This window comes from Chiloscyllium punctatum, chromosome 30 (genome assembly GCF_047496795.1).
Source record: "Chiloscyllium punctatum isolate Juve2018m chromosome 30, sChiPun1.3, whole genome shotgun sequence".
NCBI lineage: Eukaryota > Metazoa > Chordata > Chondrichthyes > Orectolobiformes > Hemiscylliidae > Chiloscyllium > Chiloscyllium punctatum.
The window spans coordinates 13,216,399-13,243,939 of NC_092768.1; the positions used below are offsets into that span (position 1 = coordinate 13,216,399).

The window sequence follows — 27,541 nt, forward strand, 5'->3', positions numbered from 1 at the left end:
CAGAATATTTTCCTTCCACTACCACTCGCTGTCTTCTGTCGACCAGCCAATTCTGTATCCAGACAGCTAAATTTCCCTGTAACCCATTCCTCCTGACCTTCTGAACGAGCCTACCATGGGGAACCTTATCAAATGCCTTGCTGAAGATCGTTTAGATGGTTTAGGGCCAAGTGCTGGCAAATGGGACTAGATTAGGTAGGGATATCTGGTCAGCATGGACGAGTTGGACCGAAGGGTCTGATTCTGTGCTGTACATCTGTATGACTCGATGCCAGAGGCTACAAAAACATGAAATGCCATCAGAAAGCTTCTTGTGTGGCTCCAGTTTGCGAAGCTGGCAATTTCTAGTCTTTAATTAAAAATCAGGTTATTCATTTCACTGGGGGTGGAAAGTGTGATTTACTGCCATGTCAGCTGGCCTGTAAAATAAGGGGCTGACGTAAAGCTGGGGAGGGGAGAGTTTGATCCAGATCGCTGGTGTTTGTAGCTTTCAGAGGGCTGGGGGAGGCTGGAGGAACCAGTGCAGTGAGTGGCAACAGCTGCCCATTCATTTTGCAACCTCCTCCTTATCTCCCAACAGAAAGAAAAACTTATTCGGAAATGTCGAGTCACCTCCCTGTGCCCCTACACTGAGTGATGTGAAGCTTTGAACAGGGGGTGTGGGGCTGGGTTGGTGAGGAGGAGGAGGAGGAGGAGGAGGAGGGAGAAAATGAGATCTGCTGGGTGGCGTAAAAGGCTGTGAAGAAGAGAGAGAGAGAGAAAGAGACCAGAGCAGGCAGCCTATATACCAAACTCCAGAAATCTCTCAACTGTCTAACAGCAGCAGCCAGGTGCTGGACTCAGCTATTCATAGCGCATTTTCCATCATTGGATTGGCAACAAACAGAGAGAGGGAGTCACATCCCTGAATGAGGAGTGAGAGATTCAAGGACAGCCTGAAGCTGGCATAAAGACCAAGTCGCAGAGGCAGAAGAGGATTGTGCGCTTTCACAGGCAGCACCCCCCTCCATCCTCCTCAGGCGCTCAGCTTCCCAAGGTTACAGCCAGGCACTGGCGGACTCACCTCGGGAGGGGAGCGGAGCGGAACATGCCAGGGGGAGTTTCGGTGACCAGGAGGAGGCGCTCTGTCAAGGGACAGCTCTGAGTGTGAACGCTGTGGGAAAGGTTGCGGGACCCAGACCGAGACTGGCCCCGGCGTGAACTCTGACTGAGCAAAACAAACTTGACACAAATTAATTAAACATCGTGACTTTGTTTTGTTTAGTAGAAGACATAGAGTCTGGATACCAACTGACTGCGAGGTGGGAGGGGGGGGAATTGGTGGGAGACATTAAAACACACGCCCAGCCTCATTGAATTGGTTTTGGGTGAAAAAAACAGAAGATTTTGAAGGATCGCTGGAGCCGAAACGTTAACTCTTGATATCTCTCTGTCTCTCCCTTCCACACACGCGGCTGTGCTTTTCCAGCAATATTTGTTTTTGTTTCTGATTATCAGCATTTGATTCAATTATTGAAGATTTGTCCGTCTGTGTGCGCGCGTGTGTATGTGTTTTATCCGAAAGAAAAAGGGATTGTGTTGGGGTTGGTAAGTGGAGCATTTTAATATCAGAACTTTTGTTTTGTTTTCCTCTGAGGGGTCGGTGGTTAATTTTGCAAACCCAAGGGGGATTGAGAGCTGGGGAAGGGGAGTAAAGATGGGGCACGTCCTTCTGGAAATTGCGGCTCTCTTTCTCTCAGTGAATGGCTTGCTGTGTGTCATCCTGACCTGCGCCTTGCCCCTTTGGAAAGTGCCCGCTTTTCAAGGTGCCAACCTAGTGACTGCCCAGCAGACCTGGGAAGGGCTGTGGATGGACTGTGTCTGGCAGGATACCGGCGAGATGATCTGCAGCACCTTCGATTCCATGCTGGCCCTGGACCACGGGTTACAGGTAGCCCGGGCTCTGACCACCACGGCCGGGGTGCTCGGGGCACTGGGCATTCTGACTAGCATCGCTGGTGCCAGCTGGACCCGGCTGGTCGAGGGGGAGCCCTGCAAAGCCCGGCTCCTGTCAGCCGCCGCCTGCTCGCTGCTGCTCTCCGGGATCCTGCAGCTGATCCCGGTGGCTTGGACAGCCAACGAGATCGTCATGGAATTCCGCAGCCCGGCCGTCCCGGAGGGAGTCAAGAGGGAACTTGGGCAATCTCTGTACATTGGCATGGGCGCGACTGCCCTGTTCACCGCAGCCAGTGGGCTGCTGTGGTTCTCCTGTTCCAAAGCCAGGGCACAGGCAGCTCGTCCAACAGAGTACAGGCCTGGCCAAGCAAGCTACAGCGAGAGCCAGTATGTGTAAGGGAGCGGAGGTACAACATCTCGCCCCCAGCCCCGGACAGGAACGGCAGAAAATGCGGGAACCCCCTTGCAATATGATACTGTAGTCTCATCTCTCAGTCACATTTACTGTGTTTAAAGCAAGTCTTCCAAACTGGCACAGCATTCCGCATATCCAATCTATGTATACATATTGGAAACTCGATACAGCTCAAACAACTTATAAAAATAAATTGCACTTTATTTTAACTGTAATGATTCTGACTGTGATTGTAACTGATACCAGTTGTGGCTGTAATGATTCTGACTGTGATTGTAACTGATACCAGTTGTGACTGTAATGATTCTGACTGTGATTGTACTGATACTGGTTGTGACTGTAATGATTCTGACTGTGATTGTAACTGAGACTGGTTGTGACTGGAATGATTCTGACTGTGATTCATTGTGACTGTAATTGTTCAGTGCGGAGTGGAGGTGGGGAGGGGTGAACCAGCTGGGGCAGAAATGAGAATCTGGCAGGAGAAAAACAAAGCAGAGAATGACAGGTTTCTCTGCCATTCATTCACTGGGTGCTGGGGCTGGGGAGTTGGTGTCTCTCTCGTCTTGCGACCCGGAGTCAAAGTTTCCTTTCTGCACTGTGACCGGATTCGGCCTTACTCAAAGTTAAAGTGCGGACAGAAAGTTCTGCCATTTCATTCTCACAGCTGCCCAGGGAGCTGAACTGGTGCATGTCTGTCTGTGTGTGAATAAATGTGTGTACTTGTGTGTGTGTGTGTGTATATACCAATATACGTGTATGTGTGCAAATATGTATGTGTCTATGTGTGTGTCTGTGTATATCTATGTCTGACTGTTGGTGTATCTGTGTGTGTGCATGCCTGTGGGGTGTGCTTGGATATATCTTTGAACGTTTTAAAAATTCTGTTGTGGGATATGGGTGTCGCTGGCTGGGCCAGTATCTATTGCCTGTCCCTAGTTGCCCTTGAGAAGGTATTGGTGAGCTGCATTCTTGAACCACTGCAGTCTACCTGTGTGTGTATGTGTCTATGTCTTCATGTGTGTATAGCCAGGGAGCTCTCTGCTGGACAAAACACATGAGTAAGCTACAGGCAAACACATGAAGTTGAAGGTAGTGGGAGATGGTGGGGTTGTGGTATAGCACTGGACTGGTACTCCCAAAGATACCAGGCTTCATTCCCGAGGTACATGGGCTCCAATTCCACACCATTTGGTGGGAATTTAAATAAAGTTTATACATTTGCCAGTTTAGACTCATCTATATAACAGTAAATCAGCCTGGTTCACTGATGCCATTTAGGGAAGGAAAGTTCACTCCTGACCAAGTATTCTCTGTGTCTCACAAAAATGTACTTATGGAACAAATTAATTCATGCCAGCAAATAGTTCTCTTAGTTAGCTGATCTCTTCACCATCCACGCATTGCGATATTGAAAGTTGATATATTTAGAGCAAAAACCTTTTCCTGCTCTTTGTCAATCCTCTTCCCATGTCATCCTGGTCTCTCACTGTCACTATGGCAGACTCTGTTAGAATCTTCCTCTGTCTACTCTGCTTCATCATGGAATTTCAGGACAAGGGCCCAGTGATAAACATGTGATTGGGTGACTAGGAGGTGCACGTCTGATGTTCCACCTGTATCTGCTGCCCTTGTCCTTCTAGATGGAAGTGGTTGTGGGTTTGGAAGGTGCTGTCTGAGGATTGCTGGTGAACTTCTGCAAGTGCATCTTGTAAATGGTATATACTGCTGCTACTGAGCATCAGGGGGTGGAGGGAGGGGATGTTTGGTGAATTTCTGCAGGGCATCTTGTAGATGGTACACACTGTTGTTACTGAGCGTCGGGGGGTGGAGGGAGGGGATGTTTGGTGAGTTTCTGCAGGGCATCTTGTAGATGGTACACACTGTTGTTACTGAGCATCGGGGGGGTGGAGAGAGGGGATGTTTGGGGAGTTTCTGCAGGGTACCTTGTAGATGGTACACACTGCTGTTACTGAGTGTCAGGTGGTGGAGGGAGGGGATGTTTGTGGAAGTGGTGCCAATCAAGCGGGGGGCTGCTTTGTCCTGGATGGTGTCGAGCTTCTTGAGTGGTGTTGAGGTTGCACCCATCCATGGCAAGTATGAAGTGTTTCCTCACACTCCTGACTTGTGCCTTGTAGATGGTGGGACAGGTTTTAGGAAGTCAGGAGTTATTCGCTGCAGTATTGCCAGTCTCTGACTTGCTCTTGTAACCACTGTGCTTATGTGTTGAGTTCAATTCAGTTTCTGGTCAATAGAATTAATGTTTTATACCTTGTATTCAGAAACCTGGTGGGCACGGATTCAGTGTAAAGGACTACAGCTTGAATACTTTAAAGATGATTTTTAGTCTCATTCTGGACTATGTAAATTCTGTATTCCCAAGCTAGTCTTCTTTTCTTATCATTTCCATTTTGTAACAACAGTTAAAGTATCTATGCCTAGGTACCCTGAACCTAAAATGGACCCGAGAGATAACATTCCAAACTTGTCACTGCACAAGTGCACATGACAATAAAGACTATTTATTCTATTCTAGTGTCTGTAAGGACTCCTAATCTCCCAACCATTTAAGTTACTAGCCTGGAGCAGTAATCCATTCCCAATAATCCATATTGCCTTAATACCAGTCATGATCTCAATGTAATTTACTCCTAATGACCCTGAAATACATTAATAGCAGGAATAATCTTAGAGAGGATTATTCTCAATAACACTGAGATACATCAACTTCAGGAATAATGTTCAAGTGAATTACTCTCAATTACACTGAGGTACATTAATATCAGGCGTAATCCTTGAATAATGAAAATCCCAGTTAATTTGAGTCATGTTGCTATCTGGAACAGCATCACTCTGTGAAGTTACTATATCAGATTGCTGGTAGTGTCAGTGGAAGGGGTTTAATGGATTTGGTTTTTACTCAGTTTCACTACAGTGTAATAATACACACAAGGATTACTAACCAGAGGAGCTACATATAATCTTATTCTCCAACATTATGAGCAGGCATTCACAGAATTTCACTAGCTTATTCTTCTTTCATTTCCCAATAAACATTCCTGTTTATTCAAAACATAAAAGTGTGGAAAATCATTCCCTACCTCCTCCCTTGAGGCCCATTGTAGGTTAACACCGCTGGCCTTGTAGGTTTTAAGTTGTAATATTGTCTATTTGTAAAACAATTATCCTTCTGGAAGGTAAGATACACACTGATAGAGATCGAAATAACCCCCTTCATCATTCACACTGTTAGAGAGACAGTAATAGTTTCAAAACTGTGCAGGAGCAGGAATTCAGTTTGAGGACTGAAAGTACACATTTCTTAGTGCACAGGTTTCAGAACAGAAAGGGTTAACATCTGTGACTGCCATATGAAGGGCTTTTGCCCGAAATGTCGATTTTCGTGCTCCTTAGATGCTGCCTGACCTGCTGTGCTTTTCCAGCACCACTCTAATCTAGAGTTTGATTTCCAGCATCTGCAGTCCTCACTTTTGCCTAATTGATTTTAACACTTATAAACCACTCAAAAACTCCACAAACCTTAACACTCTACTTCAGAGGGTCTTATATTCCATTTTTTACATTTCAGTTCTTTCCTCTGCCTTTTTTTTCAAAAGTCCAGCTCTGTCACATTTCTCTGACCCAATCCAATCTGGCATCTCTCTCCGTCCACACTACTGTACTGTATCATAACCCACCCCCTCCAACAACACACAGGACCTTGAATAAGAGGAGAGAGATTTAAAAAAGACAAAAGGAGCAATTTTTTTACCCAGAGTGTGAAATTAACTTCTTAAGGGAGTGGGTATAGATTAGATTAGATTACCTACAAGGTGGAAACAGGCCCTTTGGCCCAACCAGTCCACACCAACTCTCCAAAGAGTAACCCACCCAGACCCAAAGGGTTAGAGTTCAGGTTAGGGTTAGTGTTAAGGATAGGGTTAGGATTACAGCTGGGAACGGAGGGATGAGATTTGCTTTGTTAGGGTTAAGGTTAGGGTTAGTGTTAGGGTTAGTATTAGGGTTTGAGTTAGGGTGACAGTTAGAGTTAGGGCTAGAGTTAGGGTCAGTGTTAGGGTTGGTATTAGGATTAGGGTTAGAGATCGGGGTAGGGTTAAGGTTATGGTTAGGGTTAGAGTTAGTATTAGGGTTAGTGTTAGGGCTAGAGTTAATGTTAGTACTAGAGTTAGAGTTAGGGTTAGGGTTAGGGTTAGAGTTCATGTTATGGTTTTGTTTATGCTTCGTGTTTGGGTTAGGGTTAGAGTGAGAGTTAGGGTTAGGATTACGATAGGGTTAGAGCTAGGATTCCGATTGAGAACAGAATGATGGATTTTGCTTTATTACATATTCCAACTAAATTACTGCTTGCACCATCATAACGATGCCTTTAAATACATCAAAGTTTTGTCCCTGTTTGTCTCATTTCCTCATAGGCTCATCTATGTAGAAGAACATGAGAGAAGAGGCCATTTAGACCTTCAAAACCATCCCACTTTTCAATGGCTAATATAGCACTATTCCCAGTAACCCCCATTGTCCCATGTGTCTTAACACATTTCTTTACTAAAGCTCCATCAACTTCAGATTTACAGTTTACCCCTATTAGTGGATGGGACTTGCAAATATTCAGGAAATAGAAATGTCGCCTCAGTTCACCTGGAAAGGTCTGACTCCAATTATCAGGCTGTGTTCTGAGTGCTGCGATCCTCAATCAGTACAAATTCTGTCAATTTTGATTAATTCACTTTTCAGTTTTTGAACTGCAGGAAATACCGCTCAGACATTGCCTTATCCTGCTAGAGAGCAATGTTTCCCGCTGTATTATCGAGGTAGTCCCTAGAACAGCAATTAGGTCAGACATTACCAAATCAACCTGTAATTTAATTTTTCATTGCCTCAAGGATTCTTCATTTGAAAAACACTGAGCTTTATTTTCCACTGCCTCAGCATAAAATATCCTCACACTCAACAAGGTAAGCCTGCATTCCTGACATCAGCAAAATCTCCAGAGAAACACGGAGCTGGATGGAATTTCAGTCAGTGCTGATGGCTGAAGGCAGGGGCACCACAACTGGGGAGGCAAGGGAACATGGAATAACCCTGAGTTCCAACGGTTTGCATTGACACCGAACTGATCCTCTATGTCCAACGCGTCAATGCAACGTCCAAAGGAATTTGAAGGATCTTGGTTCTGATTGTGCAGAGAGCTGGTCACATCTCATCTTCTGCCTCAGAACACTTCCACCCCAGGGCATCAATGTGGGCTTCACCAGTTTCCTCATTTCCCGTCCCCCCCACCTGACCCCAATTCCAACCTTCCAGCTCAGCACCATCCTCATGACCTGTCCTACCTGCCAATCTCCCTTCCCACCTATCCGCTCAACCCTCCTCTCTGACCTATCACCTTCATCCCCACCCCCATTCACCTATTGTACTCCTTGCTACCTTCTCCCCAGACCCACTCCCCTCCCATTTATCTCACCACCCCAAAGGCTCCCTGCCTTCATTCCTGATGAACGGCCTTTGCCTGAAACATTGATTTTCCTGCTCCTTGGATGCTGCCTGACTTGCTGTGCTTTTCCAGCACCATTCTAATCTAAACTCTGGTTTCCAGCATCTGCAGTCCTCATTTTGCCTTGAGAGATGGTCACGTTAACATGGAGTGGGGAGGGCTGGATCCATCCCCAGTACATGGATCCTTCAGCTCCCCCGTCAGCTTTAAGCAATGTTACAAATCCTGAGGTGACGTTATCTGCAGTAGGTCTCTGTGCCATTCAGTACATTGCCAACCAGGGCAGCTTCAGATCTACTCACCGTGGGAGTACACTGGGCATTTGCTCAACCAATCAGCAAGAGCCTGGTGAGGTTCCAGGTCTCTGTATAAAAAGGAAAGTGATGGTGAGATCTCCAGTGATATACAACAGCAACTCCCAACCCAACCCTATTGGCTGACTGGCAGAAATGGCAAGTTGCTATGGTTTGAGATGGGACTTCTGATTTTGCGGCCTGCTCACCATTCCCTCCAGGCCTGGAATCCAGACTTTCAGATGTTAGATTAGATTAGATTACTTATACTGTGGAAACAGGCCCTTCGGCCCAACAAGTCCACACCAACTCGGCGAAGCGCAACCCACCCAGACCCATTCCTCTACATTCACCCCTTCATCTAACACTACGGGCAATTTAGCATGGCCAATTCACCTAACTTGCACATCTTTGGACTGTGAGAGGAAACCAAAGCACCCGGAGGAAACCCACGCAGACACAGGGAGAATATGCAAACTCCACACAGTCAGTCGCCTGAGGCGGGAATTGAACCTGGGTCTCTGACGCTGTGAGGCAGCAGTGCTAACCACTTAACCATTTCACTGCCTGGGTGCCGAGGTCAGTCTGTGGTAGATGGTGCAGGCATGGATTGGAATGGCGAATGTAAGGATCAGGGCATGGATAGAACAGCCTTTATTATCACGTGCACTCAAACAGTTTGTAACATTGCCTTTTGGCGCCATCTTAGGTACAGAGAGCCAAGGTACAGAGACTTTTAAGTGCAGCTACAGAGTACAAATAAATATAGATTAGCACAAAATACAGAATGATAATAAGTGACCATCAGTATTAAAGTTCCAGTCCGTGCCCGTCGGCCCCAGGGTATGAGGCCACGCTGCCTCTACATGCCGGCCTCCATCCAGGACTCACTCTGCCGTGGGGCTCAGGCTGTTCATTCCGCTCCACCATGGGACTTATCCTGTTCGCTCCGCCGTGGGTCTCAGCTCATTTGCTCTGCTCCACTGTGGGACTCCGGCCATTTACTCCGCTCCACCATGGAGCTCAGCCCAATCACTCCACTGTGGGGCTCGGCCTGTTCACTCTGCTCCACCATGGGAGCACCCTTTCTCCCTGCTTTGCCGTGGGACTTGGCCCATTCGCTCCACCGTGAAACTCGGCTAGTTTGCTCCTCCGTGGGAATCAGCCTGTTCGCTCCGCTGTGGGGCTCGGCCTGTTCACTCTGCTCCGCTGTGGGGCTTGGCCCATTCACTCCGCTCCCATCGTGGGGCTCAGACTGTTCGCTCCAGTCTGCCGTGATGCTCAGCTTGTTCTCCCCGCTCTGCTGTGAGACTCAGCTAGTTCACTCCACCGTGGGACTCGGCCTGTTCATTCTGCTCCGCCATGGGACCCGGCCCATTCACTCCGCTGTGGGACTTGGCCTGTTTGCTCCACCGTGGGACTAGGTCTGTTCGCTCCGCGATGGGACTTGGCCCGTTTGATCTGCCGTGGGGCTTGGCCCATTCGCTCTGCGGTGGGGCTCGTTCCTTTTGCTCCACTGTGGGACTTGACCCATTTGCTCCGCTGAGGGACTCGGCACGTTCACTCCATCGTGGGACTCAGCCTGTTTGCTCCATTGTGGGGCTCGGTCCATTCACTCCGCCCTGCGCTCTACTGTGTGGCTGGCCTGTTTGCTCTGCCATGGGGACCCGGCCTGTTCAGGTCTTCAGCATCAGTCACATTTCCCTCTGAGCCACTCCTTATTCTGAGTTGGAGATATATATCACAGTTCCTTCAGGGTCACAAGGTCCAAATCCATGTAACTCCCTCCCTAAGGGCATTGCGGGTCTACCTGCAACTCATGGACTGCAGTGGTTCAGAAAAAAGCACTTTCTCAATGGGCAATAAATGCTGGGCCCCGCCAGCAACGCTCACATCCTGTGAACAAACTTAAAAAAAAATTGATTAGCCATTTTGCTAACTGTGGAGAATAGTTAAATTGATATTGTGAGCCGTGGTGTGGTGCACTCAGAACAGAACCCTGCATTTCTTCCGTCTCAGTGACAAGAACATCCACTAATTCAGGAACTGAAATAAGTCAAAAGTGAAAGTTATTCTTTCCATGCAGCAGCTGTCTTCATCCTTTTTCTTGATCCATAAATAACTTCATCATCATTCCCCGCAGTCTCACTTTCAGCCAGAAATTCCGTGGCTGGGGTTTGTTCTGATTCAACTACGGAACTGGCCAGTGCTAGAAAACAGTTTCAGTTTCCTATTTCTTTGAGTAAGGAGTGAGCAGAAATACTAAAAACATTGAAATATCTGCAGTGTTTGGGCAACTTCCCTGACCACATCCGAGAGGTAAACTGGCCCAGACAATAAGCAGAATCTTCAGACATTACTGTGCACAGGAGATTGCAATGTTACTGCACTCGAAGGTGCATAGGAGGAATCAAAAACTAGAGGTGATGTGGAAATGCTGGTGATGGACTGAGGTGGACAAAGGGCAGAAATCACATGACACCAGGTTATAGTCAAACAGGTTTATTTGAAATCACAAGCTTTTGGAGTCACCTGACGAAGGAGCAGTGCTTCAAAAGCTTGTGATTTCAAATAAACCTGTTTGACCATAACCTGGTGATATGTGACTTTGTGCAAAACCAGAGGGCATAGGTTTAAGGTGCACAGGGAAAGATTTAAAAAGGTTGAGTGGCAACTTTTCCAAGCAGGGGATGGTGCGTGTATGGAATAAGCTGCCAGAGGAAGTGGTGGAGGCTGGTCCAATTATTGCATTTAAAAGGATGGTTATATGAATAGGAAGAGTTTGGAGGGACCTTAGTCAAATGCTGGCAAATGGAACTAAATTAATGTAGGGTATCTGGTCGGCATGGACCAGTTGGACCGAAGGGTCTGTTTCAGGGTTTCAGCCTATTCTCCCTGCTCTGCTGTGGGACCCGGCCCATTCACTCCACCGTGGGACTTGGCCTGTTTGCTCCACCGTGGGGCTTGGTCCATTCGCTCCACTGTGGGGCTCAGCCCATTCGCTCCGCCGTGGGACTACATCTGTTCGCTCTGCGGTTGGACTCGGCCAGTTTGCTCCGCCCTGGGGCTTGACCCATTCGCCCCGCGGTGAGACTCGGCACGTTTGCTCCGCCACGAGACCCAGCTTGTTCGCTCCGCCGTCAAGACCCGGCCTGTTCAGGTCTTCATCCGCTGCATCAGTCACATTCCCCTCTGAGCCACACCTCATTCTGAGATGGAGATATATATCACAGTTCCCGACTCTAACGGTTTTAATTTGGAGTGTGCAGTCAAAGAATGTCTCGCAGTTTCCTGATGAGGTTTACAGCTTTGCTGGAGCAATTCTCAGTAAGAACTTGCTCCTTTCAGATTTTACATCAAGGGACAAAGCCTTCAACAAATGAGAAGGCACACCGTGTAAAATGGATGTATATCGTGTGCCCATCTTATGAAATTAAAACATAATTCCAGTTTTGGATTTGTCTGGCATGATGTGTATGAAGGGGTAATACCTGATTACGAACCCCTCAATGGCTGCTGTCAAACATTGGTTAGAGGCCAGGAATCCTGCAGCAAAATGTGAAGTCCATAAAATCGGGAATACGATCCAGCCTAATGTGCTCTGATGACGAGTCATCAGACTTGAAATGTTAGCTTTGATGCTGCCTGACCCGTTGTGATCTCCAGCATTTGTTGTTTTCAGTACAGACTCCAGCATCTGCTGTTCCAGCCTAAAGCCAACCACCGATATAGAAGAAGATGGTTCTGAGGCACGGGCTGGGACCCATCCTGCTGTGGCTGGCTGTGTCTAATAGCTGCAGGATTGTAGTGTGATAGGGTGGTTTCCCAACTCCACTCTACATCCTGGGGGAAGAGTTCTTTGTGCATGGAAACACTCAGAATTTCATCTTTCTTTGGGAAATGGGTTTTAAACTCCTGTTTCCCTTGGTACTCACAACCTCAGTTTGGTAGAATTGGAGGAAGGACTGGTGGTCTTTTTCTTTAGCTTTTTTTAACACTGTGAAGTGACAACTGGGTGGAAACAGCACACCCGTCAGGACTGGGGTCTGCTCAGAATTCTAGCCCCTTCCCCAGTTGACACTTCACTATCACTTACCCAGACCCAAGGATTTTCAGAAGAAAACAAAGAGCTGCAGATGCTGAATATCTGACACAAACACAGAAATAGCTGGAGAAATTCAGCAGGTCTGGCAGCATTTCGGGAGTTGACAGCTTGGGTCCAGTGACCCTTTCTGAGAACTGTCCCGGTGACTGTACTCCCAGACAGGAATTCTCTTTCCTCTCCACAGGTGAAGCCAGGTCCTTGCTGAGACTTAAACCACATTGGGTCAGGAGTCACGAGTTGGTGAGACCAAGTGAGGATGGGGGAATTTCCTTCCCTGAAGGACATTTGAGAACCAGATTGATTTTTCTGACAATCAATAGTGGTTTCATAGTCAGCTTTAGATCGAGTCATTACAGCACAGAAACAGACCCTTTGGTTCAACCAGTCCATGTCGACCATAATCCCAAATTAAACAAGTTCCACCTGCCTGCTCCTGGACCATATCCCTCCAAAACGTGTGTCCATCCAAATGAATTTTAAATGAGCCCACTTGATGTTCTTGTCCCCACATCAAGCACTTCTTAACAAAGCTCATTCCACACACAAACCACCCTCTGTGTAATTTTTAATTCCAGGTATTTACTAAATACAGAGTCCACCATCTGCTGTGGCAGGATTTGAACCAGAACACTAGCTGAGTTTCTTGACTAGTAGCCCAACAATAATACGACTAGGGCTAAGCCATTGCCTCCCCTGTGGCTTAGATCCGCAATGTTGCCTTATTGCCTCTTGGGGGAGAAAGCGAGACACATCAGCACTAGTTCATGAGGGTTCAGGAGAGCACAACATAACTGTATTGGTTCCTGGGTTCAGGATTACAACACTGTCTGTGAGATAGCATCCGAATTTCATATTCTCCTTTGTGTGTGTGTGTGTGTGTGGAGAAATTATCCTGAGAACAATTTTCACTCAGCATTTGGCCCGTCAATAAACTGCGCTCTCTTCTAATCACGTGTGGAAAGAAAAGGGGAATAAAAACACAAATTATGCTAACGCTTGTTAAATCATGTTGACACCTTGCTGATAGCTTTGTGGTAAAAAGGTCAAATAACAAGTGTGTGGTTTCTCCTACATGACTGTGTACATTGAGGCTCCTCTCAATTCCTGTTGTGCTCAAACATACAATATGCAAAAACCGACAGAATAAGTGAGACAAAGAGAACAAAAGAGCAAAAGAGAGGTACAGCACAGGAATAGGCCCTTCGTCTCTCCATGTCTGTGCCGAACATCATGCCCTGACTAAACTTACAGACAAATCTTCTGCCCTTATTTGGTCTGTATCCCTCTATTCCTTCCCTATTCATGTAACCATCCAGATGCCTCTTAAATGTTGCTAATGTACCTGCTGCCATCACCTCTTCTGGTTCCTACCGCTCTCTGTGTGAAAAACTTCCCTCACACATCTCCCTTAAACTTGCCCCCTCTCCCAGTGACCCTGTCCACCCTTGTAATTGAAACTTCAACCCTGGAAAAAAGCCTCTGGTTATCCAACCTATCTCTGCCTCTCATGTTGTAGACTTTATCAGGTCTCCTCTCAGTCGCCGTCTTTCCAGTGAAAACAATCCTAGTCTTTTTAACCTTTCCTCATAGGCAATGCCCGCGAGACCAGGTGACATCCTGGTGAACCTTCTCTGCACTCTCTCCAAAACTTCCATGTCCTTCTAATAATGTGGTGACCAATACTCCAAATGCAACCTAATAATATAGCTACAACATGGTTTGCCAACTTTTGTAATCCATGACCTGCTGAACGAAGGCAAGCATACCATATGCCTTCTGCATCACTTTGGGCACCTATGTTGCCACCTGTGTATTGTTATGGCCCAGGCCAGACCCCTCAAAACATTTTAACAAGGGAGCCCTTGTTTTAAGCTGACGTGAGGTGAATATTCCAGGAGCGGTGCAGCTGGTCAAACCACTTGGTTTTAAACACAACAGAATTTACTTTCACATGAACAAAAGAAAACCAAGCTTAGAATAATATAACTATGTGAAAATGAAGAGCTGTTTTGATTTCCTGCAATGTCCCATAAAACACCCCTTGGCAAAAAGGTAAATTCAAACACAGGCAATGACAGGAGAGAGGTTGCAGAGAGAGAGAAAATCAACATGGAACCACGTCTTTGGGTCCCCAGCTAAAACTTGACCAGCAACTTCAAACTAACTGCTTGCTAAAACCAAGCCAAAGCAAACCAGAAAAAAAAAACCCTGAGTTGGGCGAACTGGCCACTTCCCTTTCATTGTACAAGGTATTTTAGTTTCATAGAATCATAGAAGTGTACAGCACGGAAACAGACCATTTGGTCCAAATCGTCCATGCCGACCAGATATCCCAACCCAATCAATTCCCACTTGCCAGCACCTGGCCCATATCCCTCAAAACCCTTCCTTTCCATGTACCCACCCAGATGCCTTTTAAATGCTGTAATTGTGTCGGCCTCCACCACTTCCTCTGGCAGCTCATTCCATACACGTACCACCCTCTGCATGAAAAAGTTGATGCTTAGATCCCTTATTTATCTTTCCCCTCTCACCCTAAACCTATGCCCTCTAGTTCTGCACTCCCCTACCCCAGGGAAAAAAACTTTGTCTATTTCTCCTATCCATGCCCCTCATGATTTTATAAACTTCTGTAATGACACCCCTCAGCCTCAAACGCTCCAGGAAAAACAGCCCCAGCCTGTTCAGTCTCTCCCTATAGCTGAAACACTCCAATCCTGGCAACATCCTTGTAAAACTTTTCTGATCCTTTCAAGTTTCACAACATCCTTCTGCACGCCCAGTTCCATCTGTTTGTTAATGTTCTTAAGGATTCTCTGCCATTTATAGTGTAATGTACACCTCAATTTGATCCTTTAAATGAAAAGCCTTGCATTTGTCTGGTAGTTTCAGAGGCTGTTGCTGAATCTGGGGAGAGAGGCGACTTCACATTCCCATCATCAGGCGAGTCAGGGGAGAGGGGTTCTGACCTCACACCAGAATATAGCTTGGTTCCCATGGAAACAACCTATGCAGATAGACATGGAGGTGAATTTTCTGTTTCTGGGAGGCTTGTCAGGGTGGGGATTGGGTAGGTGAACTGACCAAACACAGACTGTCACTATTGCAGAGGTTGGCCAGTCAGAACATGTGTCTGGGTCAGGGCAGGAAGCAGAGGCCAATAGCAACATGGTGCTGGTTGAGCTCAGGACCTTTGCTGCAGCCAGAGAGATTGACTGAAAGGAAGATGCACAGGGTGAGGTTGACCCTGCTCCTGTCTGTTTCTGGGGGGGAAATGAAACACTGCGAATACCTGTAGATATTCACTGGAGGAAGCATTTTGAATTGTGATGATCGTACTGACAGAAATCAAATAATAAAACTGTTAGATGGAGCGGCAAATATAGGCCATTCAGCCCAATGAGTCTGCTCTGCCATTCAATGGAACATGGCTGACCTGATAATCCTCAGCTCCACTTTCGTGCCTTTTCTCCCACAACTCTTGCTTCCAAACCTCATTAAAAATCTCGCTCAGCCTTGGGTATACCGAATGACCCAACCTCGACATCCCTCTGCGGTAGCGTATTCCACAGATTCACTCCTCTCAGAGTGACAAAAGAAAGACCCCTTCTCATTTCAATGCAACCCGTTCTCCTGGGATGATGCCCCTCTCACCCGAGACTCTCTCACAAGGAGAAACCTCTCCACATCTCCCGTCTCAAATCCCCTAAGAATCTTGTATGTTCCAATCCATTCGTCCCTCCTCCTTCTATATTCCAAGAAGTACAGGCCCAACCTAGTCAACTTCTCCTCATAATATAGTCCCCCCAGACCTGGGATCGGCCTACGAACCTTGACTGGACTGCCTCCAATGTTGGTACACCTTTCTTTAGAAAACGCAACCCAAAACTTTTCACAGCATTCCAGCTGCTGTTGACTGGTGCCTCATAAATGTTTTAGCAAAAGCTCTTGGCTTTTACATTCCATTCCCTTTGAAAGAAAGTACAGTGTTTTGTTCGCCTTCCTGTTGGATTCTGGGTAATCCAGGTGGAGGACAGAAGAAAATTGTGCGTGTAAAGAATCGCCCCCACTTTGAGGATTTTTTTTTCTGTGTTGGAGCTGATTCCCTCAGATTCTTGGAGCGGTAATCACTGTTTTATAAGCTATGCATTGTTTTGGAACTTTGGGAAAAGAAGATTAAAACAAGGTACTTTGAAAGAATGGAGAGAACAGGGACTCGGAGGGAAGTGAGAATGAAAGGGAGCAGTCAACTTGCACATTGGACTGTCCGGACAGTGAACTTCCACAGTCACCTGTTATTTTCAAGAATCTCTACACTTGGGAGTTAGGTTGAAGAAGAATAAACAAGCAGTGGAATTCACAGTCGACTTTGGAGAAATTCACAACAGGCGAACAGCTAAGTGGTTTATCCAGTCTAATCATACTCTGTTTGACTGCAAATCTATTATAGTGAGGAGGGTGAATTATTTTTTGTTTTATTGAGATTTGTCGATAGATTAAACTTTTTTTAAAATGTAAAGCATGGATCTCAAGTTATCCCAGGGCTGAGGAGTGGCAGATGGAGTTTAATTTAGATGAATGCGAGGTGCTGCATTTTGGAAAAGCAAATCAGGGCAGGACCTACACACTTAATGGAAAGGTCCTGAGGAGTGTTGTTGAACAAAGAGACCTTACAAGGGTGTTCCCTGGGTTGGAGGATTTGAGCTACAGGGAGAGGTTGAATAGGCTGAGGCTGTTTTCCCTGGAACATCGGAGGCTTATAGAAGTTTGTAAAATCATGAGGGACATGGATGGGGTAAATGGGGTGGGGAAGTCCAGAACTAGAGGGCATAAGTTTAGGAGAGAGGGATCGAAGGGGCAACTTTTTCACACAGAGGATGGTGCATGTATGGAATGAGCTGCTAGATGTCTCTTAAGTGTTGTAATTGTTCCCACTTCCATCCAACATTTGGGCCATATCCCTCTCAACCTTTCCTATTCATATAACCATCCAGAAGCCTTTTAAATGGTGTAATTGTACTCGGTGGAAGCTGGATGAGTATATGAATAGGAAGGGTTTGGAGGGATATGGGCCAAGTGCTAGCAAATGGGACTAGATAAGGTTGGAATTTCTGATCGACATGGATGAGTTGGACCAAAGGGTCTGTTTCCGTACTGGACTATGACTCTCTATGACTCAGTGGTTTTAGAACAGTAAGACGGTGCTATTTTCTGTCGATTATTAAGGTGCAAAGATGGCCTTGAGTAGAGTGATGAGCTCTTCCTGTCAGATGTTTGTCTTTATTCATTTGTGGGACTCAGGCCAGCATTGATATTTGCCCTTGAGAAGGTGGTCGTGAGTTGCCTTCTTGAATCGCTGCAGTCTCCTTGCTGTGGGTTGACCCACAATGCAAGTAGGGTAGGAATTCCAGGACTTTGACCCAACAACTATGAAGGAACGGAGGCATATTTCCAAGTGAGGGGCTCGGAGGCAAACTTGCAGGTGTGGTGTTCCAAGTACCTGCTGCCCTTGTCCTACTAGATGGAAGTGGTCATGGGTTTGGAAGGTGCCATCTGAGGATATTTGGTGAGTTTCTGCAGGGTATCTTGTAGATAGTACAAGGTGTGTGAGATTAGGGGAATTTCCACATTACTGATGATTGTGTCTGCAGGAAGTGTGTTTGGTTGTGAATCCTATCAGGTCGTATGGATCGGTTGGAGTTTCAGTTAGAGGCAATGAGGAATTTACAGGAGCTGGGGTGTGTGATGGATGGCATTTATAGGAAGGGAGAAAAACCACTGATACAGTCAGGTAGATGGGTTATCGCCAGGAAAGTAGGAGAGGAAGGTAGGTAGTGCAGGAGTCTCCTGTGGCTATACCCCTCAAGCAAGTATGCTGCTTTGGAAAACATAGAGGGTGATGGATTCTCAGGGGAATGTAGCATGAACAGCCAGGTTTCTGGTCCCAAGATTGGCTCTAATGTAACGAGGGGTATGTCGGGTTCCAAACAATCGATTGTGATAGTCAGAGGCACAGAATGATGTTTCTGTGGCCAGCAGCAAGAAATCAGAATGGTGTGTTGCCTCCAGGGTGCCAGGATCAAGGATATTTTGGAGACAGTACAGAATATTCTCAAAGTGGAGCGGGACCAGCAGGAGGTCGTTGTACACATTTGAACTGATGACATAGGAAGGGAAAAGGACAAGATTCCATGAAAAGAATATAGGAAATTAGACAGGAGGTCAAAAAAGAGGTCCTTGAGGATAGTAATATCTGGATTACTCCCAGTGCTACAAGTTAGTGAGGGTAGGAATAGGAGGATAGAGTGGATGAATGCGTGGCTGAGGAGCTGGGGCAGGGGGAGAAGGGTTCACATTTTTGGATCATTGGAATCTCTTCTGGGTTAGAAGTGACCTGTACAAGAAGGATGGATTGCACTTGAATTGGAAGGGAACTAATATACTGGCGGGGAGATTTAAACCAGTGGAGGTTGGGAGCCAGGGAGATAGTGGGGAAGATCAGTCTGAGGCTAGTGCAGTTGGGAAAAGAAGCAAGTCAAATAGCCAGGGCAGGCAGGAACAAAGCAGAGAACAAGGAAGAACTGATAAATTAAACTGCATTTGTTTCAATGCAAGAGACCTGACAGGAAAGGCAGATGACCTGAAAGCGTGGGACTGGGATATCATAGCAGTTACAGAACATGATGGATAGGACTAGCAGCTTAATGTTCCAGGGTATAGATGGCATAGGAAAGTTAGAAAGGGTTGCAAAACAGGCATTTTTAATGAGGGATAACATTACAGCAGTATTAGGGAGGAAATTCCAAGGAGTACATTCAGGGAAGTTATTTGGATGAAACTGAGAAATAAGAAGGAGATGATCACTTTATTGGGATTGTATTATAGACATTCCCAATAGTCAATGGGAAATTGAGAAGCACATTTGTAAGGTGATCTGTAAGAATAATGGGTTGGTGATGCTAGGGGAGTTTAAATTTCCAAACATTGACTGGGCCTGCCCTAGTGTTAAGAGTTTGAATGGAGAGGAATTTGTTAGGTGTGTTCAAGAACACTTTCTGATTCAGTATGTGGATGTACCTACTAGAGCAGGTACAAACTTGACTTACTTTTGGGAAATAAGGCAGGGCAAGGTGTCAATGGGGGAGCACTTTGGGGCAAGTGATCATGATTCCATTAGTATTAAAATAGTGATGGAAAAGGATAGACTGGATCTAAAGGTCAGAGTTCTCAATTGAAGAAAGGACAATTTCGATCGGATTAGGCAGCAACTTACAAAAGTTGATTGGTGGCAGATATTCACAGGTTAAAGGACCACTAGAAAATGGGAAACCTTCAGAAATCAGATAACAAGAGGGGAAAGATTGAAAAGGGACCTATGGGGCAGCTTTTTCACGGAGGATGGTGTGTGCATGGAATGAGCTGCCAGAGGAAGTGGTGAAGGCTGGTACAATTACAGCATTTAAGAGGCATCTGGCTGGGTATATGAATAGGAAGGGTTCAGAGGGACCTAGGCCAAGTGCTGGCAAATGGGACCAGATTAGATTACTTACAGTGTGGAAACAGGCCCTTCGGCCCAACAAGTCCACACCGCCCTGCCGAAGCGCAACCCACCCATACCCCTAACCCAACACTATGGGCAATTCACCTAACCTGCACATCTTTGGAGTGTGGGAGGAAACCGGAGCACCCGGAGGAAACCCACGCAGACACGGGGAGAACGTGCAAACTCCACACAGAGAGTCGCCTGAGGCGGGAATTGAACCCGGGTCCCTGGCGCTGTGAGGCAGTAGTGCTAACCACTGTGCCACCATGCCGCCCATTAGGTTCGGATATCTGGTCGGCATGGACTAGTCGAAGGGTCTGTTTCCATGCTGTCCATCTCTATGTGTTTTTGGGATTCATGGATGAGAACTCCCTAACCACTCCACTCTGTAGCTTTCTGCAGTCTTTCTCCATTTAAATAGTGTTCAGCTCCTGGATTCTCCTGTCACATTTCCCCAAATAAACTGTTGCATTTTGGAGCAGGCCTTTGAACTCAGGGACATGTTTACTCGCTGAAAGTTGAATTTGAAAAACAGAAGAAAGGCCCAAACAGACACATCGTTATACAGTCAGAGAGATCAAGAGCATGGAAACAGACCCTTCGGCCCAACCTGTCCATGCCGCCCAGTTTTCCCAATTTAAACTAGTCCCATTTGTCTGTGTTTGGTCCGTATCCCTCCCTCTCTGTCCCATCCATGTACCTGTCTAAAAGTTTCTTAAATGATAAAGTTGCACTCGCCTCCACCACTAACTCTAGCAGCCTGTTCCAGACACTCACCACCCTCTGTGCCTTTCTGTATCTCTCCCCTCACCAGGCTGCCCCTCTGGACCTTTCTGTATCTCTCCCCTCTCACCTTAAACCTATGCCCTCTCGTTTTAGATTCCCCTATACTGGGGAAAAGCTGTGGCTTATCTATGCCCCTCATGAGTTTATAGATCTCTATAAGGCCACCCCTCAGCCTCCTACGCTCCAGGAGAAAACAAGTCCCAGTCTGTGCAACCTCTCCTTATAACTCAAACCTTCAGGTCCAAGTAGCATCCTAGTAGATCTTTAATGATCTCCTTTGGAGATTAGGGATACCAGTTGCAAAGGGGAAACTGCTGAGTCTGAGTGACCCACACCACCCCTTTTCCAACTTTGGAATTAGACATCAGAGACTTCCAAATGTTCCCAGAGGAAGCCGAGTTGAAAGGTTGGCATGTGAGGGAGATTGGTGATAGAGAAATGGGCTGGAACAGGAATAAAGCAAGCTCCTCAGTCAAGAAGGAAATTCCCAAAGGATGCAAGCTAGTTTCCATACTGGCCGATGTCATCCCTCTGGCCTTACAGACTGAACGGGGCAGGGGCGATTCCCAGAAAGGCAGTTAATAGCAGGTGTAGGTGCTGCCTCACCTGGTTGATGAGCTGCTGCCTGAGGACAGGAGATTCCTGAATGAAACGACACAATCCCTCCCTCAGGTGAGAGAGGGCCAGTCACTCCTCCTGCGATTGCAGGGGAAGGTACCGGGGATGGGGGCAGGGGTGGGAGATAGTGGGGAAGTGTTTGGAGTAATGGAGGAGTGAACGAGGGTGTGGTGGAGGGAGTGGTCCCCATGGGATGCTCACGTGCAGGGGAGGGCAGGATGTGTCTGGTGGGGGAGGGGCAGAATGGCGGAGGATGGTCCTTTGAAGGTGGAGACTGGGGGAGGGGGTTGGAGTGGATAATGAGGACTCAGGGAACCCGATCGTTGTTCCGGCAGGGACGAGAATGAGATGAGGTGAAATGAGGAGACCAGGAGTGAGCATGTAGGGGGAGAGCCAGGCTCTGGGAGTGAGTGTGGAGGGCAATGAGAAGGATCACTCAGGGTGGGCAGGAGTAAGGGGGGTCTGTGAGGGTGGGTAGTAAGAAGGGAGGAAGAAGGGTAGGTGTTAGTGAGGCATTGCAGGAGCAAGCAAGGGAGAATATGGGGGAGGATTGGGGAGAATATGGGGGAGGATTGGGGAGAATATGGGGGAGGATTAGGGAGAATATGGGGGAGGATTGGGGAGAATATGGGGGAGGATTGGGGAGAATATGGGGGAGGATTAGGGAGAATATGGGGGAGGATTAGGGAGAATATGGGGGAGGATTGGGGAGAATATGGGGGAGGATTGGGGAGAATATGGGGGAGGATTAGGGAGAATATGGGGGAGGATTAGGGAGAATATGGGAGAGGATTGGGGAGAATATGGGGGAGGATTGGGGAGAATATGGGGGAGGATTAGGGAGAATATGGGGGAGGATTGGGGAGAATATGGGGGAGGATTAGGGAGAATATGGGGGAGGATTAGGGAGAATATGGGGGAGGATTAGGGAGAATATGGGGGAGGATTAGGGAGAATATGGGGGAGGATTAGGGAGAATATGGGGGAGGATTGGGGAGAATATGGGGGAGGATTAGGGAGAATATGGGGGAGGATTAGGGAGAATATGGGGGAGGATTGGGGAGAATATGGGGGAGGATTGGGGAGAATATGGGGGAGGATTCGGGAGAATATGGGGAGGATTCGGGAGAATATGGGGGAGGATTCGGGAGAATATGGGGGAGGATTCGGGAGAATATGGGGGAGGATTAGGGAGAATATGGGGGAGGATTGGGGAGAATATGGGGGAGGATTGGGGAGAATATGGGGGAGGATTAGGGAGAATATGGGGGAGGATTCGGGAGAATATGGGGGAGGATTCGGGAGAATATGGGGGAGGATTAGGGAGAATATGGGGGAGGATTGGGAAGAGTGAGGGGGGTTGAGGAGAGTGGGGCGGATTGGAAAGAGTGAGGGGGTTGAGGAGAGTGAAGGGGCATTGGAGAGAATGAGGGGGGATTGGGGAGAGTGAGAGGGTAGGGGAGAGTGAGGGGGGTGTTGGGGAGAGTGACGGGGTGTTGGGGAGAGTGAGGGAGAGGATTGTGGAGAGTGAGGGGGTTGAGGAGAATGAGGGGGGTTGAGAGTGAGGGAGAGGATTGGGGAGAGTGAGGGGGTGCTGGGGAGAGTGAGGGGATGTTGGGGAGAGTGAGGGAGAGGATTGTGGAGAGTGAGGGGGGGGTTGGGGAGAGTAAGGGGGTGCTGGGGAGAGTGAGGGGGTGCTAGGGAGAGTCAGGGAGAGGATTGTGGAGAGTGAGAGGGGTTAAGGAGAGTGAGGGTGTTGGGGAGAGTGGGAGATGTTGGGGAGAGTGGGGGGTGTTGGGGAGAGTGAGGGGGGATTGGGGAAAGTGAGGGGGGTTGAGGAGAGTGAGGGAGAGGATTGTGGAGAGTGAGGGGGGTTGAAGAGCGTGAGGGGGGTTGAGGAGAGTGAGGGGGGTTGAGGAGAGTGAGGGGGTTTGGGGAGAGTGAGGGGGGATTGGGGAGAGTGAGGGGGGATTGGGGAGAGTGAGGGGGTGCTAGGGAGAGTCAGGGAGAGGATTGTGGAGAGTGAGAGGGGTTAAGGAGAGTGAGGGTGTTGGGGAGAGTGGGAGATGTTGGGGAGAGTGGGGGGTGTTGGGGAGAGTGAGGGGGGATTGGGGAGAGTGAGGGGGGTTGAGGAGAGTGAGGGAGAGGATTGTGGAGAGTGAGGGGGGTTGAAGAGCGTGAGGGGGGTTGAGGAGAGTGAGGGGGGTTGAGGAGAGTGAGGGGGTTTGGGGAGAGTGAGGGGGGATTGGGGAGAGTGAGGGGGGATTGGGGAGAGTGAGGGGGGATTGGGGAGAGTGAGGGGGGTTGGGGAGAGTGAGAGGGGTTGGGGAGAGTGAGGGAGAGGATTAGATAGAGTGAGGGGGGATTGGGGAGAGTGAGGGGGGTTGAGGAAAGTGAGGGCAGTGTTGGGGAGAGTGAGGGGGGATTGGGGAGAGTGAGGGGGGTTGAGGAGAGTGAGGGCAGTGTTGGGGAGAGTGAGGGTGGATTGGGGAGAGTGAGGGGGTGTTGGGGAGAGTGAGGGGGGTTGGGGAGAGTGAGGGGGGTTGGGGAGAGTGAGGGAGAGGATTGGGGAGAGTGAGGGAGAGGATTGGGGAGAGTGAGGGGGGCTTGGGGAGAATGAGGGGGTGTTGGGGAGAGTGAGAGAGAGGATTGTGGAGAGTGAGGGGGGTTGAGGAGAGTGACGGGGGTTGAAGAGAGTGAGGGGGGGTTGAAGAGAGTGAGGGGGGATTGGAGAGAGTGAGGGGGGATTGGGGAGAGTGAGGGGGGATTGGGGAGAGTGAGGGGGGTTGGGGAGAGGATTGGGGAGAGTGAGGGGGTATTGGGGAGAGTGAGGGATTTTTTGGGGAGAGTGGGGGTGAGTGCGGGGAGTGAGGGGTGAGTAGGGAGAGTGAGAGGTGAGTGGGGCGAGTAAGGGGAGAGTGCAGGGTGAGTGAGGGTTTTTTGGGGAGAGTGGGGGTGAGTGGGGGGAGTGAGGGGTGAGTGGGGGGAGTGAGGGGTGAGTGGGGGGAGTGAGGGGTGAGTGGGAGTGGGGAGAGTGAGGGGTGAGTGCGGGGAGTGAGGGGTGAGTGGGGTGAGTGAGGGGTGAGTGGAGGAGTGGGGAGAGTGAGGGGTGAGTGCGGGGAGTGAGGGGTGAGTGGGGGGAGTGAAGAATGAGTGGGTGCAGTGAGGGGTGAGTGCAGGGAGTGAGGGGTGAGTGGGGAGAGTGAGGGGTGAGTGGGGGGGTGAGTGGGGAGAGTGAGGGGTGAGTGGGGAGAGTGCGGGGAGAGTGCGGGGTGAGTGTGGGGAGTGTGGGGTGAGTGAGGGGTGAGCTGGAGGACTGAGGGGTAATGGTGTGAAGGAGAGGATGCGTGAGTGGAGGGGGGATGGAGTGAGCAAGGGGGGGAGTGAGGGGAGATGGAGTGAGTGAGGAGGGCTGTGAGGGGCTAGTAGGGGAAGGGGATGTAATGAGTGAAGAGGGCTGTGAGGGGTGAGTGGGGGTGGCGGGAGTGAGGGGTCTGTGAGGGGGGAGTGAGGGTGGAGAGAGTGAGAGGGACTGTGAGGGGGGAGTGAGGGTGTAGGGAGTGAGGGGGATTGTGAGGCGGGAGTGAGAGTGGCGAGAGTGAGGGGGACTGTGAGGGGAATGGGGGTGGAGGGAGTGAGGAGGGCTGTGAGAGGGGTGTGGGAGTGGAGGGAGTGAGGAGGGCTGTGAGAGGGGTGTGGGGGTGGAGAGAGTGAGGGGGACTGTGAGGGGAAGTAGGAGTGGAGAGAGTGAGGGGGTCTATGAGGGTGAGTGGGGGTGGAGAGAGTGAGGGGGACTGTGAGGGGGAGTGGGAGTGGGGAGAGTGAGGGGGACTGTGAGGGGGAGTGGGTGTGGAGGGGATGAGGGGGACTGTGAGGGTGAGTGGGGTGGAGAGAGTGAGGGTGAGTGGGGGTGGAGAGAGTGAGGGGGACAGTGGGTGGTGGGGATGAGGGACTGTGGGTGGTTTGGATGAGGGGGTGTGGGTGTGGAGGGGATGAGGGGGTCTGTGAGGGGGAGTGGGAGTGGAGGAAGTGAGGGGGACTGTGAGGGGAAGTGGGGTGTTGGGGATGAGGGGGACTGTTTGGAGGAGTGGGTGTCGAGGGGATGAGGGGGAGTGGGGGTGGAGGGTGAGGGGGACTGTGAGGGGGAGTGGGGCTGGCGGGGATGAGGGGGACTGTGAGGGGGAGTGGGGGTGTTGGGGATGAGGGGGAGTGGGGGTGTTGGGGATGAGGGGGACTGTGAGGGGGAGTGGGGCTGGCGGGGATGAGGGGGACTGTGAGGGGGAGTGGGTGTGAAGGGGATGAGGGGGACTGTGAGGGGGAGTGGGGGTGTTGGGGATGAGGGGGACTGTGAGGGGGAGTGGGTGTGAAGGGGATGAGGGGGACTGTGAGGGGGAGTGGGTGTGAAGGGGATGAGGGGGACTGTGAGGGGGAGTGGGTGTGAAGGGGATGAGGGGGACTGTGAGGGGGAGTGGGTGTGAAGGGGATGAGGGGGACTGTGAGGAGGAGTGGGGGTGGAGGGGATGAGGGGGACTGTGAGGAGGAGTGGGGGTGGAGGGGATGAGGGGGACTGTGAGGGGGAGTGGGTGTGAAGGGGATGAGGGGGACTGTGAGGGGGAGTGGGGGTGGAGGGGATGAGGGGGACTGTGAGGAGGAGTGGGGGTGGAGGAAGTGAGGGGGGACTGTAAAGCAGATCCTGGAGTCGGTATAAGATATGAGCCAGAACTGGACCACCCTGGGGGCAGGGAGAGGTTTCTGCTGAAAATCCCTCCAGCAATTCAGTCGCATTCCCCCTCCCCCATGGTGTCTAAAATACCCGCAGCTCATTGAGGATTCCATACAAGGTTATCCTTTGCCAATGCCACTCCGAGTTCCCGGTCACTTTGATCCCCCTCCCCTGAGGGAGATGACGTAGAATAACTTCTCAAACAATGCTCGAACTGCAAACGTACCAACCCCAGACCAGGGTGTTGCAGCATTTACTGGAAAGCCGTGAGCAGTTTCCAGGTAATGAAATCTGCTTTCAGTTTCGTTCTCCCTGCTCCGCTGTTTAAGAGCGGCAGAGTTCCTCGCCGGCTGTCAGATCATAATCTCTTTCGCTGCAGCAGGAAGGTAAAGTGCATGGTTTAATGAATGTGGGTCCTTGTTTGTTCTGTTTACACCTGTACCCCCCCAGGACTTGGTACACGTTAACATTTGAAAACAAGTTTCAGTCGCTGGGGAAGGTGCAGTCTGAGGTGACTGCAGAATGATGTGGAGATGCCGGTGTTGGACTGGGGTAGACTAAGTTAAAAATCACACAACTCCAGGTTCTAGTCCAGCAGGTTTATTAGGAAGCACTAGCTTTCGAATCGCTGCTCCTTCATCAGCTGTGGAGCAGGATCATAAACCACAGAATTTATAGCGAAAGATTTCGGTATCGTGCAACTGAAACGATGCCTAGATCGCTTTTAAATCTTCTATCTTTAACGATGGGTTGTCGGTTCATTAATATGTATATCCCAGAACTTTTTGGGACAGGGTGGTAGTGAGTTGTTGTTTGGACTGGAGGCCCGTGACCAGTGTGCAACAGGTTTCGGTGCTGAGCCCACTGTTATTCGTCATTTATGTAACTGATTTGCATGTGGGATTTGGAAATCTGGTTTGTAAGTTTGAGGAGGACAGTGAGATATAGTGGATGGTGTAGAAGTTTATCAGGGAATGCAGCTGGGCCAGTGGGTTGAGGAATGGAAAATAGAGTTTAATTTAGATAAATGCAAGGTGTTGAGTTTCTGATAAAACAGACCAGGGCAGGACTTACACAGTTAATGGTTAGACCCTGTGGTGTGCTATAGAATTCAGAGATCTGGGGATTGAGGTTCACAGCTCCTTGGAAATGGATTCACAGATAGACAGGGCAGTGAAAAAGACTTTCTGCATATTTACTTCCATTGCATTGAGTACAGGAGTTGTGATGTCTTGTTGCAGCTGTAAAAGACGTTGGTGAGGCCACATTTAGAGTACTGTGTGCAGTTCTGGTCACCTTGCTATAGAAAGGATATTATTAAACTAGAAAGAGTGCAGGAAAGATTTACTAGGATCCTCCCTGGACTGGAAGGTTTGAGTTATAAGGAGAGGTTGAATAGACTGGGTCATTTTTCCCAGAATGTAGGAGACTGAACAGTAACCATATAGAGGTCTATAAAATCATGAGAGGCATAGATAAGGCATGATTTGGTGATGCCGGTGTTGGACTGGGGTGTACAAAGTTTAAAAAATCACACAACACCAGGTTATAGTCCAACAGGTTTAATTGGAAGCACACTAACTTTCGGAGCATCGCTCCTTCATCAGGTGG

The 27,541-nt window shown here is 48.9% G+C and overlaps 2 protein-coding genes across 3 annotated transcripts in view; both read left to right on the forward strand.

Annotated features, from left to right (window-relative positions):
• Positions 1 to 1,366: 1,366 nt before the first annotated feature.
• LOC140454987 (claudin-4-like) lies at positions 1,367 to 2,541 on the forward strand. Its single transcript, XM_072549662.1, has one exon. The coding sequence runs from the start codon at positions 1,697 to 1,699 to the stop codon at positions 2,330 to 2,332; it is 636 nt and encodes a 211-aa protein (XP_072405763.1). The 5' UTR covers positions 1,367 to 1,696; the 3' UTR covers positions 2,333 to 2,541.
• A 23,427-nt stretch (positions 2,542 to 25,968) lies between these two features.
• The window catches only part of LOC140455192 (guanylate-binding protein 3-like), a 39,739-nt gene continuing 38,166 nt past the window's right edge, over positions 25,969 to 27,541 (forward strand). The window contains exon 1 of one of the 2 annotated variants that reach the window (XM_072549905.1): positions 25,969 to 26,316. The gene's annotated coding sequence lies outside the window, so the exon portion shown is untranslated. The remainder of the gene's footprint in view (positions 26,317 to 27,541) is intronic. The other variant, XM_072549906.1, reaches the window with a different exon arrangement.

Bases quoted from the DNA above. Each gene is read 5' to 3' on its own strand.
- LOC140454987 (XM_072549662.1), top strand. From the start codon at position 1,697: ATGGGGCACGTCCTTCTGGAAATTGCGGCTCTCTTTCTCTCAGTGAAT.